The sequence below is a fragment of the Onychostruthus taczanowskii genome, unplaced genomic scaffold (genome assembly GCF_017590055.1).
Source record: "Onychostruthus taczanowskii isolate IOZ18803 unplaced genomic scaffold, ASM1759005v1 scaffold62, whole genome shotgun sequence".
Classification (NCBI taxonomy): domain Eukaryota; kingdom Metazoa; phylum Chordata; class Aves; order Passeriformes; family Passeridae; genus Onychostruthus; species Onychostruthus taczanowskii.
This window is the reverse complement of record NW_024503901.1, coordinates 3541463-3556655: the sequence shown is the minus strand read 5'-3', so window position 1 is coordinate 3556655 and position 15193 is coordinate 3541463. Positions and strand designations below refer to the sequence as shown.

Below are 15193 nucleotides of genomic sequence, written 5' to 3'. Positions count from 1 at the left end.
ATCCACATGGTCTATATTTCCCCAGGTCCATGTAGAATCCATTCTTGTATTCACTAAACAAATGCTTAAACATTGTTTTCTTCCCTCTGTGCCTCCCTGTGTTTGCAAAGATACCCCTTGTAGCGTATAAGTACTGAGCTATTTTTACATGCTTTTAAACTACGTACTGCCAGACACAACAGAAGAGAAATTTCAACTTTTGCAATCTTTTTACTGCATGTTACTTGAAAATGTCTTCACCAAGTTGACTTACTTATGTTGTTATGAAGAAAGATGAGTAATGTGCTGAACAGAAGACATTTGCTGTATATACATTTTTCTTTTCTGAAATAATTTTAACTTTATTGGCATACAGTGCATTTTCTGTGCCTGTGGGAGGTAGATGGAGCATGAGCAGGTTTCTGGCAGCAGTTCTTTCTGCACACTTAGGTGCAGTATATGAACTGTTGGTCCATCTCGGTAACTAGTTGTACATAGAAGTAAAGCCCTAGATCTCCAGATAAGTATTCATGAGCATGTGCAGAAGTGCTTGCTAAGGCACTGTTTTTCGTTCAAGTTTGACGTGCTAATCAATTTCTAAGTACTTTTAAGAGGTATTTGCTGTATAAAACTTAGTCCACATAAGTTCAGAATTTAATGGAACCTGGATGGTCTATCTGAATATATCTGAATATAAATTTTTTTTCTTATGAAACTATTCCTTGTTTAGCACTGACTTTAATCAGATGTTGAACGTTGTAGGAAAACAATGCTTTTACATTTGATTCTGAAGATGGAGAGGAGGGTTATCCATCATAGTTCGAAGTGTATTTAACAAAAACTTTACTCAAAAATGTGTCTGAAAAAGGAGAAGTATATCTGTCAGTAACTTGTTCCTTGTATAAATGTGTAACGCTTCACTTGGAGCACATTGCATTTTGAAGGTAGTTTTGTGGTAAATTCTCTTCCAGCTTACCAGTTTGGTGTGATAGAACTATTGAGGTAATTTATCCATCTTTGAGACTAACTGTTACTGTCCCTTACTGATTCTTACATTCTTCCTACAGAAAGGTCAGCTTGGCAGACCAATTCTGGATATGCCCTACTGGAATGCAAAACCAGCACCTATGCCTAACATAGGCTCCAAATATGGGCGCAAAGCTACGTGGATTGGAGCGAGTGGAGACCAGACTTTTCTCCGGATCGACGAAGCTCTCATTAATTCTCATGTACTTGCTACATCAGAGATATTTGCAAGCAGGCATATAATAGGCAAGAACTCTTCTATATTATTTTAAATGCTTACAGAAATACTGGACAAGAAAGTGAGTTCAGTTGTGTAAACAATAGAGGAGCAACATGTCAAAAACATTAATGGAGGGACTGAAATTTTTGCTTTTTAGTTTTACTGCATATGATGATCTTTCTTTAGAAAGGTGGTTTTTATTAAAAATAATAAAGTGAAAGTCTAACCTTCACTGGCATTTGAATCTTACCACCATTTATATTTTTGTTGTAGCAGTATATCTGTTCTTCCCTACTGTATAACGTGGCATTTTCTAAGCATGAAGCATTAATGAGTGGTGTCTTCATGTTTGCTCTTTCTGCTCCCTGATCTAGGTTTGGTACCAGCTTCAATATCAGAGCCTCCTCCTTTTAAATGTCTTCTGATAAACAAAGTAGATGGCAGTTGCAAAACATTCAATGATTCTGAGCAGGAAGACCTCCAAGGTTCTGGTGTGTGTCTGGATCCTGTCTATGATGTTATTTGGAGGCAAGTGTGGATTATAGCTATTAAAATAGTAATATATAAATCCTTTTTGTGAAATTGTGAAGGGCTGGAGATTTGATTATACTTATTTTCCCTGTAAATGAAAAACAATTTTTAGTCTTCCATAAATATATTTTCACATTTTTGGATGGTTTGTTCAAGTAAGACCAAAACAAACATGTTCTCTTGCCTGCATTTTTAAAATTTCTTTCCTTTTTTGCATCATTCTCATTCCAGCCTGATAATATTTTGGGGTTTCAAATCTGTTTTTTTTCTTTACTCTCTTAAATCCCTTTCCTCCATCTACCTAATGCTTGACTGAATAACTTCCTTGCCATATTCAGCTGCCATATGTGTGTGTCTTAAATTATTATTCTTCTGTCAGGCATTAGTGGTTAAGACCACTGGAGAAGGGATAGAGCAGTGGTATTCTTTCCAGTTCTCATATTTTGGGAGGTCAAAATAAAGGTGTTTATTTAGATGGCATAGATGTTCAGATTAATTTTATTTATTTCAGTCTTTGGAGCAGTCTTTGAGCAAATGTAGATAATAAGCCTTCGTTCCAACATAGAATCATAACATCCATTTCTTCTGTAACAATTTAAAAGCTATGTTAGCTAGGATTTGGAGAGAAATCTCAACTTCCATCCGAGTTCAAGAGCTTAATGATATTTAAATTGTTTGAACACAAAACAAGTTAGAGTGATGCAGGGAACCAGCTAGCCAGCATTCATGTGGAGAAGATGGTATCTCATGGGATCATGTCTTTAAAAGTTACTTGTATCCTACTTTGGATGTCTTCATCCAGAATTGAGATTCAAGAACTTAACAGCCAGTTAACATTGAAGCATGTGTTTGCCAGGCACATTTCTGTATAATGTAGGAAGTACCTTGGATGGTTGTAGTTCTGCATTTTGCACATCTGCAGGATTGTTTAAATCTCACTGGTTCCGTTCTTACTTAAATTATGCTGCGATTAGAAATAAGAGTAACACCCACATCCCTTAGAGTTCTATATTTTCAGCATGTTTAAATCCACTGAAAGACTCAATTTGTGAAATTAAGCAGTTATTGATGGCCATGGAAATGCAGCTAGTTTCAGGAGAGGCAAGGTAAAGGTGCTCAACTTGAAGACAATAAAATAGTTATTTGGCTTGAGGAAGTACAAAGTCACATGTTAGATATTATGGGTAAACATGAATTTAGATATTTTTCTGTCTTGTAGTACTTTGGGGACTGTAGAACTAAATCCAGAGATTAAATACTTAACTGGAGAGTGGATTTTCTGAGACTGCACAGATTTATTTCTCTGTTATATCCCATTTTTGTTCAATACAAAATGCTAAAACAGTCTGAAGAAGAGACATGTTAATAAATATGCCTATTAGTAGTTAAATACTCGGTATATTATTATTTCTGGACATTTTGATTCATGCCTATTTAAGTGATGGATTCAGTTTCCTGTACAGAGACAGCATTCTGATGATGTGCAGCTTAAATATTTTTTCAAAGCTTTGTGACTTAATCTCGTAGTGAAATTCAGGTAGATGTGAAAGGTCACGTGTGTATAACTTTTGGTAAAATCCTGAGTACATATGGTGCCCTTTAATACTTTTGGTTAAAACTGTTTATTTGTCCATTAGATTTTTGAAGGTGTAGCAAGTGAAAATTCCTTTTGTGTTTCTTCAGAGCACTTCCATAGACTTATGTCTTCTTGCTGTTTTTTCCTTTTACATAGTGGTTTCAAAGATCTCATTTTCTTTTTTCGATGTGTTAATCTATATTATCAAAAGTCTTTGTATTCCCTTCTTTATGCTGCCCTTTTTTATAATCCCTTAAAAACTCATGAGGTGATGTTACCCATTTAAAAAAGCCCAAACAAAAACCGTTGGATTCCTCAAGATTTTTTTCTCTTATTTGAAGGTAAGCCTTTTCCTTTCTCTTGGCATCTTTAAAATTTTTGAGCACATCTGCCATTCTGTTTAGTACTTTGCTAGTTACTTCACACTTCTTAATAGATAATACTGTTTTAACATTTGTTAATTTTGAGAAATGTCTCAATATTTTCTGAATTTCTAAACCCATAATATGACTTTTTGACTTAAGGTATAATAATGCTTTTGTATCTCTTCATTTGCTGGAGTGTTAAGCTAGTAAAATTTTCATGTATTTGCGATAGTGATGCTCAGTTTCAAGAGTTTATACCAGCAGATCTACATTTTACATTAAGTATCTTAAAAATGTAATTGTTGGTATGGTTCTATATTTTTTCAGTAGATGACAGGTTTTGTTCATTCTGTTTTGTCTTGCTGTAGGTTTCGCCCAAATGCCAGGGAACTGTGGAGTTACAATGCAGTAGTTGCTGATTCCAGGCTTCCTTCAGCTCCAGACATGCAATCCCGGTGTAGTATTTTGAGTCCAGAACTTGCTCTTCCAACAGGTTCCAAAGCTCTAACCACCAGATCTCATGCAGCTTTGCATATTCTAGGTATACATTTATAGTTCATGAGTCAGAACCTTAGATGAAGTAAAATAACATAACTTAATGTGTAAACAAAATTGTAATCTAAAGACTTCCTGACTTTTTCAGTTAAAATTTCACTTTGTAATCTTTCACCATTCCTCTTAACTTTTATAATTTGGCTGATCTAGTTATCTTCTGCCATCTTAATGATATTAGAGAATTTTAGAGGTCTGGTGAAACTTGTTAGATGCCTAGATAATAAAGTAAAAGACCATTCTAGATGATCTTTTTGGAAAGTCCGCAGAATAAAATTAGTACTCTTAACATGGAATCTCAAAAAAAGAACTCAAGCTTGGAAAAAAGTTGCCTTCAATAACTTATTTTTATTTTAAAGTAAATGCAGTATATAAAATCTTTGCAGTTTTGTATAATGAGTCACTAAGAGAACTATTACTTCCTTTTGTAATTTCTTTCTAATCTAAAAATGCAAAACTTAAGTACACTGTGTTTATGTATAAACTGGCCATGTGCAACATACCCAGTTATTTTAACTCGCTTGACCACTGATTATGATAAGTCATCTGTTCCTTGACCTGCTCACTTCATTGTGTGCTAGAGATGTGGTAACTTTCAACTTGAACAAGCACTTTTTTGTGTCTGTGTCAAAGTAAGGCATGTTAGGTACTTACGTGTATGAAACAAAACACCTTTTGTGAAGACTTGGAAATCTGCTTGTAATTCAGTTCCTACTTCAACTCTTTTTGGATAGCATTTTGTGAAGACGGGAAAAAAAATATTACTGGCAATGTATTTGCCATTGGAAAAGTTTCAGAATAGGTTTAATCACACTTGTTCATTATTCTAGATAGTAAATGAAGTTTATGTTCATTAGCAAGCCTTGAGATTCTGCAGCAGTGACCCTTAACCTAATCAAACGTATAAAGCTACTTGGTAGTATATGTGTGGTGTTGGGACAAAACTCTTAGATTGCTTTGATTTTCTTAACTAGTATTCATTTCTATTTCAATGATTGTAATCAACAGTAAGAGAATTTGGGTTCTTTTTGGTTTTGCTTTCTTTTAGGTTGCCTTGATACTTTGGCTGCTATGCAGGACTTAAAAATGGGTGTTGCAAATACAGAAGAAGAGACTCAAGCAGTAATGAAAGTTTATTCTAAAGAAGACTATAGTGTTGTTAACAGATTTGAAAGTATGTACACACTAAAATTTCATAGCACATGCTTATCAGCTTGCAGAACAACAGACTAAGATTAAATTTTTGTTGGGTTTTGTTTCTGCAGGTCATGGAGGAGGCTGGGGTTATTCAGCCCACTCAGTAGAAGCTATCCGTTTCTGTGCTGATACAGATATATTGCTAGGTGGTCTTGGTCTTTTTGGTGGTAGAGGTGAATACACTGCTAAAATAAAGGTAGGAGTTTTTGTTTTGTTTAAGCAATATTATATCTCAAAATGTCAACTTCCAGTAATGCTATCTAAAACCATGATTACTTTTATTTCTTGATGAATGAGTGAGTGGTTTACTGTATGTGGAAAGCATTATACAGGCACAGTGGATGAAGTAAAGAGCTATGAATTACCATTCTTACTTTTCATGAAATTGGCCCATTCTTATGTTCATTAAATGCTGTGCCATCCTAGGGATATCTTGGGCAGGTATTTTAGTGGTCTGAATGGTTCTGTGATCTACACAAAGCTCCAGGGTCCACCAGCAGAAAATTGGTGTTGTGGGCTTCAGGTTAAAATCACATCCTATGTGATGCATGAGGAGCTGTTCTCAAAAGCAGGAAAAGAATCCTTATCAGGAGCCATTGCTTTCCACTTTCCCTGCCACTTCTTTGTCAAACTGCTGTCTGGATAGCTTCTGTGCTGGGATTCTTCAGCTGAGAGCAAATGGCACCAAATACAATTAACTCTGTGCCAAACGTAGGCATGATTATGGGCGGAGCATGTGTGCTGATTGTTTTAAAATAAATAAACCTGGCGTTGGATAAATAAACCTCACAGAAACACACACTGGTGTAAGAGCTCTGGTTTTGGGTGAGTGTTTTCTGCTCCTACACTTGATAAGGATTTTGGTGAAAGATGTTATAGCTGAGATTTCTATTAGTTGTTTGTATATTCAGAACCTGTTATTGTTGTTACTTATCATTTAGTGGATTATTGAATTTTCTCCCTCTATTTTCAGATGAATAGGTTTTGAGGTTTGTTCTAGGGAAATGGATGACAGACTTAGCAGTAACATTTGCCTAAGCCAACAGGAAATCGAAAATAAGTAGTTGCACTTTATTCTAGTTTAATATAATGATTGAGACTTGCAAATAACTAAGTACAGCCAAAAAACTTAACGTTAATCACGCCTTTTAAATACCAGAGGTAATAACGTTATGTTAGTGCTCTAGCATTATATTTTCAGTTTGTTTAGGATTAGCTTGTAGCCAAGATAAGATCTGCCAGTCCTGCCAGAAATAAGCTGTGTATTAAATAGGTGTTTGCAAGAGAAGTCAGAGACATGTATTGTGGTCCTTTTTCAAAACCATCAAACTGTAGAAATTATTTATAAGTAAGAAAACAAACTTCTCCTAGGTTTTGTCCCAAGTCACCAACTGTTCATAGCTCTATCGACTATCTGCTGAACTGTCAAGCTGTCCCCTTATACAGAAGCTGAGTATATCTTACTTTTATATAGTGCATTTCAGTCGGTGATGGAAAACCTGCAACTTCTGCCCAACTTTGCCTTTTTTAGATGCTCTGCTTTTGTCTTGTTCCCTAGAATTAGGGACTTTCTCCACTTAAAAATGTATCTGGACATAAGGCTGGAAGGTCAGTGTCAATTGCTGTTTCTTAACACTTAATGCCTGACTTCCAAATGTGGTTTTGCCTGTCAGTGATACTAAGTAGTAGTTATTTGTGGGAAGGAAGACGATTTCCAGGATGCCAGACAAGAAGAAGTGGTGTTATGGGGTTTCTAACACCTAAGACATAATTTTACCTTTTTTCTTACTTCACCAGTTGTTTGAATTGGGTCCAGATGGGGGAGACCATGAGACAGATGGAGACCTCCTTGCTGAGACAGATGTCTTAGCATATGACTGTGCTGCCAGGTAAGATGTTTAGCTTGCCTACTTATACCTGCTTCTTGATCTTTATTTTTACCTCCCTGTACACATTTTGGTATCACTTTAAATATCAACAGAGATAGTCTACATCATGAGAATTTTGTAGCAAGTGATGTAAAACACTTGATGTGTGAAGAGAAATAGTAAAATACAAAATACGTCCCCAAACCAATAAGGTATTTAAATTAAAAGAAGAAAAATAATCAAACTCTTGCTCTCGTATAAATCCAAGTCAAATACCATCTTCCTGTGTTGAGACCATAAGACAAAGTATTGTAGCAGCTCTTTTGTGCATATAGTTTGGTTTATCCATGTTGTAGCTGCTTTTTCGTTCTCTGTAATGAAGTAATTTAAATTTCAAATGATATGTGATTAATTCTTTCAGGTTTAAATCTTATATATCAATCCCCTAAATATATATCCTATTAATTTCTTTAATGCTTATTGTAATTACTAAGAAATTATGTATAACTTTTTGTCATTTGCAAACATTTTGTGAAATCAGTATTATGTAGTACTTCATAATTAATACTTTGCTTGCAATATTGTATATTAGATGTAATTGGGTTTATTTAAGTTAATTTAACTTAATGTCTTCTTACTCTGTTTGGCATTGATACAATTGTTCATAATTCAAGATCAAGCACAACTCAGGCATTTGTAGGTCCTTCTGAATTATTTTTTAATTACTAAAATATTTTTAGATTAAAAAGTTTTGGGTTTTGAATGTAAATAGATACATCTTAATACCATTGCTTCTCAATTTCTTTTAATAATTAGGGTGTAATTTGCTAGAAGCGAACATAAAAATAATTAACAGCTAACATTTTCCAAAATTTATTTCTCCCAGAGAGAAATATGCAATGATGTTTGATGAGCCAGTTCTCCTGCAAGCTGGCTGGTGGTATGTAGCCTGGGCAAGAGTGTCAGGACCTAGCAGTGATTGTGGATCTCATGGACAGGCCTCTATTACTACAGATGATGGGTATATTTTTTTCTATATTTTTATTGAAAAAGAGAGCTCTAATAAGACTTGAATAATTACTAGGTTGTTTGTCTTTCAGTGTTGTATTTCAGTTTAAAAGTTCCAAGAAATCAAATAATGGTACAGACGTGAATGCAGGGCAGATTCCGCAATTACTATACAGGTAATACTTTAACCTCTGGAACAATTTCCTGACATGTTTTTTTAAACAGAAATATTAAATTCATTATAACCGTGTTGTATGAAAATATTACTGTATTAAGTGAAAGAAATCAGTATCTGAAAAATGTAGGGAAAACTTAATGCCTTTGAGAAGAGTAATGAAATTATACCCACATTTACTTCCTTGCTATTTTTCTTGTAGTCATGCTGCATGAATTTTTAAGATTTTCATTTACATCCATAGAATCTCACAATAACATGAAAAATATTTTTTGCTAGTTGGAAGGTGCTCTATTTGGTTGCCCTCAGTTTAGGAACTCTTGAACAGATGATGTTAATGAAACAAAGCCAAAATCAACAATGAACTGTGCTTTATCATAAGTTACCATAAACTTATCATTGCCTTGATAAATGTCACATGTTTTAATAATCAGGAACTCTTTCACTGTGTTGATAGTATATTTTACAGATGTCCTCAGATAGATACATGACATAATTTTTATATATTGTGTGTATATAATTCCCCTGGCTTCCACACTGATTTTGAACCTTAGAATTCTTTGATACCAGTTCTCTTGTCCTTTCTAAGGATGTCCTTTTCAAGGTTCTTTGCAGAACAGTTCACTTCTGCCATTAAGCTTTTTCCCTATAGATTCCCTGTCCTTTTAGGTGAAGGTTTCATTTTGATGTATATCAAGTCCTAGCATGACAGATGATTCATCATCTGAGTGATTTCTATGGAGAGATGGCTGTAGCCAAAAGGCAAACAAGCCTTGAGACCTCTGAAGACCTTTGAGTGGCACAAAAGGGAAGATGCTGCAGTGATAGATGCTGTCTGTATTTTTTAACCTCCACATACATTTTCCCTTCACAAAATCAGTGTTCTTTTAAGGAATAACATTTCTAGTCCTGATGTCATCTGAGGAAATGCAGTAGATACTAGTAATTATTGCATGTAATTAAATCTCAACCTCATTTTTAGTTGTCACAGTACTGCCAGTTGGAGAGAATTCAACATACTTGGTTACTGATCTAGAATGATGAGGAACTGGAAAAATTATGTTGAAATGGAACCTCTTTTTTGAGATTTCAAACTGTTTTCACTTTGGTTCTTTTCCCCACTTGAACAATAAAAACAGTAAAAACTACAAAAAGTAAAAAACCAAAGCAAAACACCAAACCCAACCGAAGACTCTACTAAAAGTAAAAACTGGAGATTTCAAGTAAGTTCTAAAATTGTTCTTCCAGGTTGCCAACAAGTGATGGCAGTGCATCCAAAGGAAAACAGCAAACTAGTGAACCCGTACATATTTTAAAGAGATCTTTTGCCAGAACTGTGTCAGTGGTGCGTACTATCAAAAATCTTCCATGGTTCCTGCAAGTTCATACATGGTTAGGAAACTGAAAGATGTAGATGTGGAAATAGTGATGGTTTTGTGCTTGCTTTCTCAAGCAGAAGTTAGGTACACTGATAAGAATATTTAATTTTTTTATTTTTCTGAAGATTTCATTTTGGTGTTCAACACCAAATGCTTTTATTTTGCTTTCTGAGGTACAGCTTTGTGAAATTACTAATCACATACAATAATAATAGTAGAAACAAAACTTCTTAAATCCTCAGATTTTTTGTGAACTACCATGTGCTTCTGTTTAGCTTTCAAGTGCATGGTCCTGCAGATCATAACTGTTTAAAAACAAATTGAAGACAGCCCTGATAATACTTTATGATAAGAACGTATTATGTCAAAAGTCATGTTGGACTCTTCTATACATAAAGCAATTAAAGCTTATTGAAAAAATGTCCATTGCATTTGTTCTTAAATAACTGAGACGCTTCCACACATCATATTCTAATATAGCTTATAGATAGATTTTTATTATGGTATTGCAGTGAAGTGTCCCCTGCATTCTCAGTGTTTTTTTTTTTTTAATTCTCAAGCAAATTAGGATTTGTGTGTTGTATCGTAGATGTGTTTAGGCATAAATGTGTTTTCATAGTAAACATCGATATAGATGCTATTTGCCTTTTGTCTAACACTGATGCAGAACTGTCATTTCTTGTTTTTTAACACTAAATCTGTCTTCGGTATCTATCCTTCATCCCCTGAAATAGGAATGCTTTGAATCTTTACTGAGCATTCTTCACTGGAGTTGGACAACGCTGGTGCTGGGAGTTGAAGAACTTCGTGGGCTGAAGGGTTTCCAATACACTGCTACTCTTCTGGATTTAGAAAGGTTGCGTTTTGTGGGCACTTGCTGCCTGAGATTGCTGAGGGTCTACACCTGTGAAATATACCCAATATCAGGTATTCCTCTCAGTTCACTTATTTCATATTTATTAGCAAATTATGTACAGGATATTTATGGTTTCATCTAAGTATTCATGTAAGATATAATATAAAATAGATCTGCTCACACAGATGGTTTTACTGGAGCAATTAAAAGACTTGTTGTCAGAAACAGGAAATTTTCAATTGTCTGCATAACTAAGTATCCTAGTACCAGTACCACATGTTTACACCATAACCTGTGTTAATTTCCTGTTTGACTTATCAGTTGAGCTCTTTTGGACTCTGTGTCTTTTTTCCATTTCTGTACATGATGCTTGCTGTGGCAGTGAGCACAGTGTGAATTTGAAAGATTATATGTGTTTTTCATGCCTGTACTTTAACAATGCTCATTAAAACGCAGTATATATTATAAAAGATCAGAAAAGTAGGAGTTTTTAATGCTCAGGTTTCTTTGATAAAGTTTAACACCCTTTCGCTGTTTTACTTTTGGAATTGACTTCTCTGAATGTAGATTAAACAATGTTCCTGAATTCTCCATTTCTCTATTTGCATGTAAAATGTGCATTCTAACATGAAAATATTTCATTATTGTACATTTAATGCTTCTGTTTATGTAATCTTCTAGCTACAGCTAAGGCAGTTGTAGAAGAAACCAGCAAACTAGCAGATTGCATTGGAAAAACTAGGACCTTGCTGAGAAAAATTTTATCTGAAGGAGTTGACCATTGCATGGTGAAGCTGGACAATGATCCTCAAGGATATCTTAGTCAGCCTCTCAGTCTGTTAGAAGCTGTTCTTCAGGAATGCCATAATACATTTACAGCTTGCTTCCATTCATTCTATCCAACACCAGCTCTCCAGTGGGCATGTCTTTGTGACTTGCTGAACTGTTTGGACCAGGTACATTAAAATTGCACAAGTAAATGTAACAGCTTAGCTTGTCCTTTTGCTCAAATTGAAGCCAAGTAATAATTAAAACTGTTACTAATTTTTTGCATTTTTCCTGATTTGCGACTTGAATTCTGTTGTGTTTCGGATTGTTTTTTTAATGATTGGGTATTGGATTTGTTTCTGGTTTTGTTTGTTTGGGGTGTTCTCTAAATGTAGTTCAGTAAGATCCCTAGGAACTTTGTCTTCTTTAGCTTCTAGTATTCTCTGTGGGACAGTAAAGAAAAATTGTGATGCTGGTAGCTGTCAGTACCTGCTTTTTTAGTGTTGAGGCTGTGCCTTTATATGTGCTTACTCTTACTGCGTGTTGCCTAAGAGCCATGTACTATTTTTTATCACTCATACTTGAATAATTCCTCATTATTAAGCACTACTGCAGTGTTCTGATCCAGCCAAGTACGTGAGAAGCAGCTGGAAATACTGTTCTATAATCAACGACTTTCTTCTTTTGTTTATTGTGAATGAGCATCCCGCATCTAAACAGTGTAGTTGGTTGCTTGCTTTGCTTGTGGTGAGATGTAAACAGTTTCTGCTTTGTGTAAAGATTCATTTAGCATATACAATTTCAAGGAATAATCTGTTCTTTAATGTATTACTCTAATTAAGTTGTTTAATTATAATTGTTAATTATAAGAAAAGCCTTGTCTTCAAAGGATTCCATAACTTTAAAAGTAATATTAGATAGGTTTATTTTAAAATATGCCAACCAAGAAATTTTAATTACTCCAGTTTTAAAGACCTGAATTCAAGCTTATTAGGGAAAGTAATGTAAAATCCATAGAAAAGCTTTCTCTAAATTATTTTGTTAATTACAATAAAGCTGGAAAGTTCCTTTCAAAGTAGTTTTTCTATTGTTTCAGTGCAGTGGTGCCATTCAGTTCATTTCTTTTTCTGTCTTTAGGATATCCAGGAAGCAAACTTCAAGACCTCCAGCAGTCGGCTCCTTGCAGCTGTCATGTCTGCTCTGTGCCACACTTCCGTGAAGCTGACCTCCATCTTTCCCATTGCCTACGATGGAGAGGCCTTGCTGCGCTCCATGGTCAAACAAGTCAGCACTGAGAACGACTCTGCCCTGGCCCATCGCTTTCCTCTTCTGGTTGCACACATGGAAAAGCTTAGTCAGGTTAGGATGTATTCTAAAAATTTAATGATTTTTTGTACTTCACAACAAAAAGCTCTTACGTATCTACACGTTTTTGCTCAATAAAAACATATATGAGTGTACCTAAGTGTTTTCTTTCTAAAAGGCTTAGTTCAGAAACTTATTATTTTTTACAATTTTCAGTTTCTTGTCTGAACTACTCCAACTCTTTCTTCTTTGGAGAATGTCTAAGCACAATGGTTCTTATCTTGGAATATTAAATTGGAAGAAATATCCTTTGGAGTAGTATTCTGTTGCATAGTTTTTTCTGCAGCAGTTTTTCAGTTTTTTCATGTGATCACAATGTAGACATGTAGATAGATTTGGTGTTTTGAAGAAGAGTCAACACAACCTTCGTAAGAAAAAGTCATGTCCCAAACTGGAGTTTTTAAGGGAGCCAACAAAGGAATCCTAGTTCATACTGTTCTAGCAAAGGTTATTAAACAGTTTCCTAATCAAGGGCTCTTCAATACTGTATTGTTGCAGTTCTGATATTTTAGAATTGATTTATGGAAGTGAGAAATAAGATAAAAGATAAACAATAAAATAAAAGGTAATAATCATGAAAATGGGACTACTAAACAGTATTCTTCAACTTGGATGGCAACAAGGGTATGAAATTATGAATTATGCAAGAAAGGTAAATAAAGGATAGTTGTAGAATCTACCATTACCAGAAATTTAGAGCAAAAGATAAGGTCAGAAGTTTTCTACTCGTCATAAAATACACAGTTAACCTGGGGGACATACTCCTGTAGGCCATTATTGTGCTAAAAGATTTCATGGACTTGAAAAGCACCTGTACAAATTAATGGAGGAAAAAACCACCAGGCACTACTAAATGCAAATACATTATTTGTGTCTTGTATACAGCAGCCTCCTAACTGTAAAAGATGGAAAAGTGTTCTGTACAGGTTTGCTTTGACTGATTATCTTCCATATTTTTTCACTACTTCGATTTTTTTTTGGCATACAAAGAGGTGAGAAAGATAAACCTTGGATTTTCATCTGTTGAGCTGATTTTATTTTTCTTGTCGAAAGCAGTGGATGTCACTGCTAGGCAGAAGACACAATAGGTGCCTAAGCTTAGATTTGTTTCATCGTCTTCATTCAGCAAAGAAAAACTGTGTTTATAATCATCCCACCACTGGTTTTGTCTTACTTCTTTGCATAGAAGATTCTTTTTGCTAACACCAGAACAATAAAGCTTCCAAGTTTCTTGTTTAGACAGTGCAGAAGAAAGTTACATGAATAGGTTCAAAGGTAGCTATATATCCACTGTGTTTTAATGTATGCTTTTAAAGCCCATAGGTTTTATGGCTATATAGTATATAAAGAAGAGACCTCTCCTGGGAAGGACATGTTTATCTGGTGTCCTTCCACTGCAGTAAAAGACTTGTCACCACCTCATACAGGAAATTAAGGACATCAATCTGTTCTTTTGACAAAGGAATACATACTACGATAGCTTTGAGAATTTTTTTTCCACTTTCTAGATATTTCTTATCTTCATGAAGTCACAGATATTTCAATTACCTAATACTTAGAATATGTAAAAGTTAGTGTTTTGGTTTTTTAATAGCCATTGTTAATATTTGTCATTTGTTTTTGTTCACACTGCAGAGTGAAGAAAATGTTTCAGGGATGACAAGCTTTCGAGAAGTGCTGGAAAAGATGTTGGTCATTGTTATTTTACCAGTACGGAACAGCCTTAGAAGAGAAAATGAACTTTTCTCTTCACATCTAGTTTCTAATACCTGTGGGTTGCTTGCTAGTATTGTGAGTGAGCTTACAGCATCAGCATTAGGATCTGAGGTAAAGTTGCTCCAAAATAATTTTTAGAAGTCTTTCTGAAACATACTACATACTACAAATGTGATAGAGGCTGGATGGGTATTTTATAGGTGTGCAGATCTTTCAGAGATTCTGAAATTCTCTGTTGTGAGTAGTGCAGATGTTTTGCATAGACTTAAAAGCATATATTTACTGTATTAGAGAAATACTGTTGATAATGAGCTACTTCATTATATATACTTCTGCTGAAGAATACTGCAGATTGTTTTAAAAAAGGCGCATTTTTGAGTACTGTGCTTTTTGCCTGCATAGTTGCGTAGACATACAATTCTTTCAGGAGGCTATAACTTCATTAAGTGACAGAAAAGTATTTTTCAGTGTTGATAGCACTGTCTCTGTGCTATCAACAGGCTTTTCTCACAGAAAGAATCAAGTTTTTGATAACACCTTGATTCAAGGTGTTTTTACCATTATGTAACAATTGTTTCTGCCCTCTCTTAATCTTGATTGTACCTAAGGCAG

At 34.8% G+C, this 15193-nt stretch overlaps 1 protein-coding gene across 1 annotated transcript in view; it reads left to right on the top strand.

Annotated features, from left to right (window-relative positions):
• Nucleotides 1-15193, top strand: part of MYCBP2 (MYC binding protein 2) — a 172002-nt gene that overhangs the window by 76343 nt on the left and 80466 nt on the right. The window contains 13 exon segments of the mRNA XM_041419961.1: nucleotides 1047-1251; nucleotides 1600-1753; nucleotides 4066-4238; nucleotides 5298-5423; nucleotides 5515-5642; nucleotides 7244-7335; nucleotides 8201-8335; nucleotides 8415-8498; nucleotides 9746-9842; nucleotides 10611-10803; nucleotides 11414-11688; nucleotides 12638-12859; nucleotides 14501-14692. Of these exon segments, the coding sequence (XP_041275895.1) occupies nucleotides 1047-1251; nucleotides 1600-1753; nucleotides 4066-4238; nucleotides 5298-5423; nucleotides 5515-5642; nucleotides 7244-7335; nucleotides 8201-8335; nucleotides 8415-8498; nucleotides 9746-9842; nucleotides 10611-10803; nucleotides 11414-11688; nucleotides 12638-12859; nucleotides 14501-14692 (2076 nt within the window).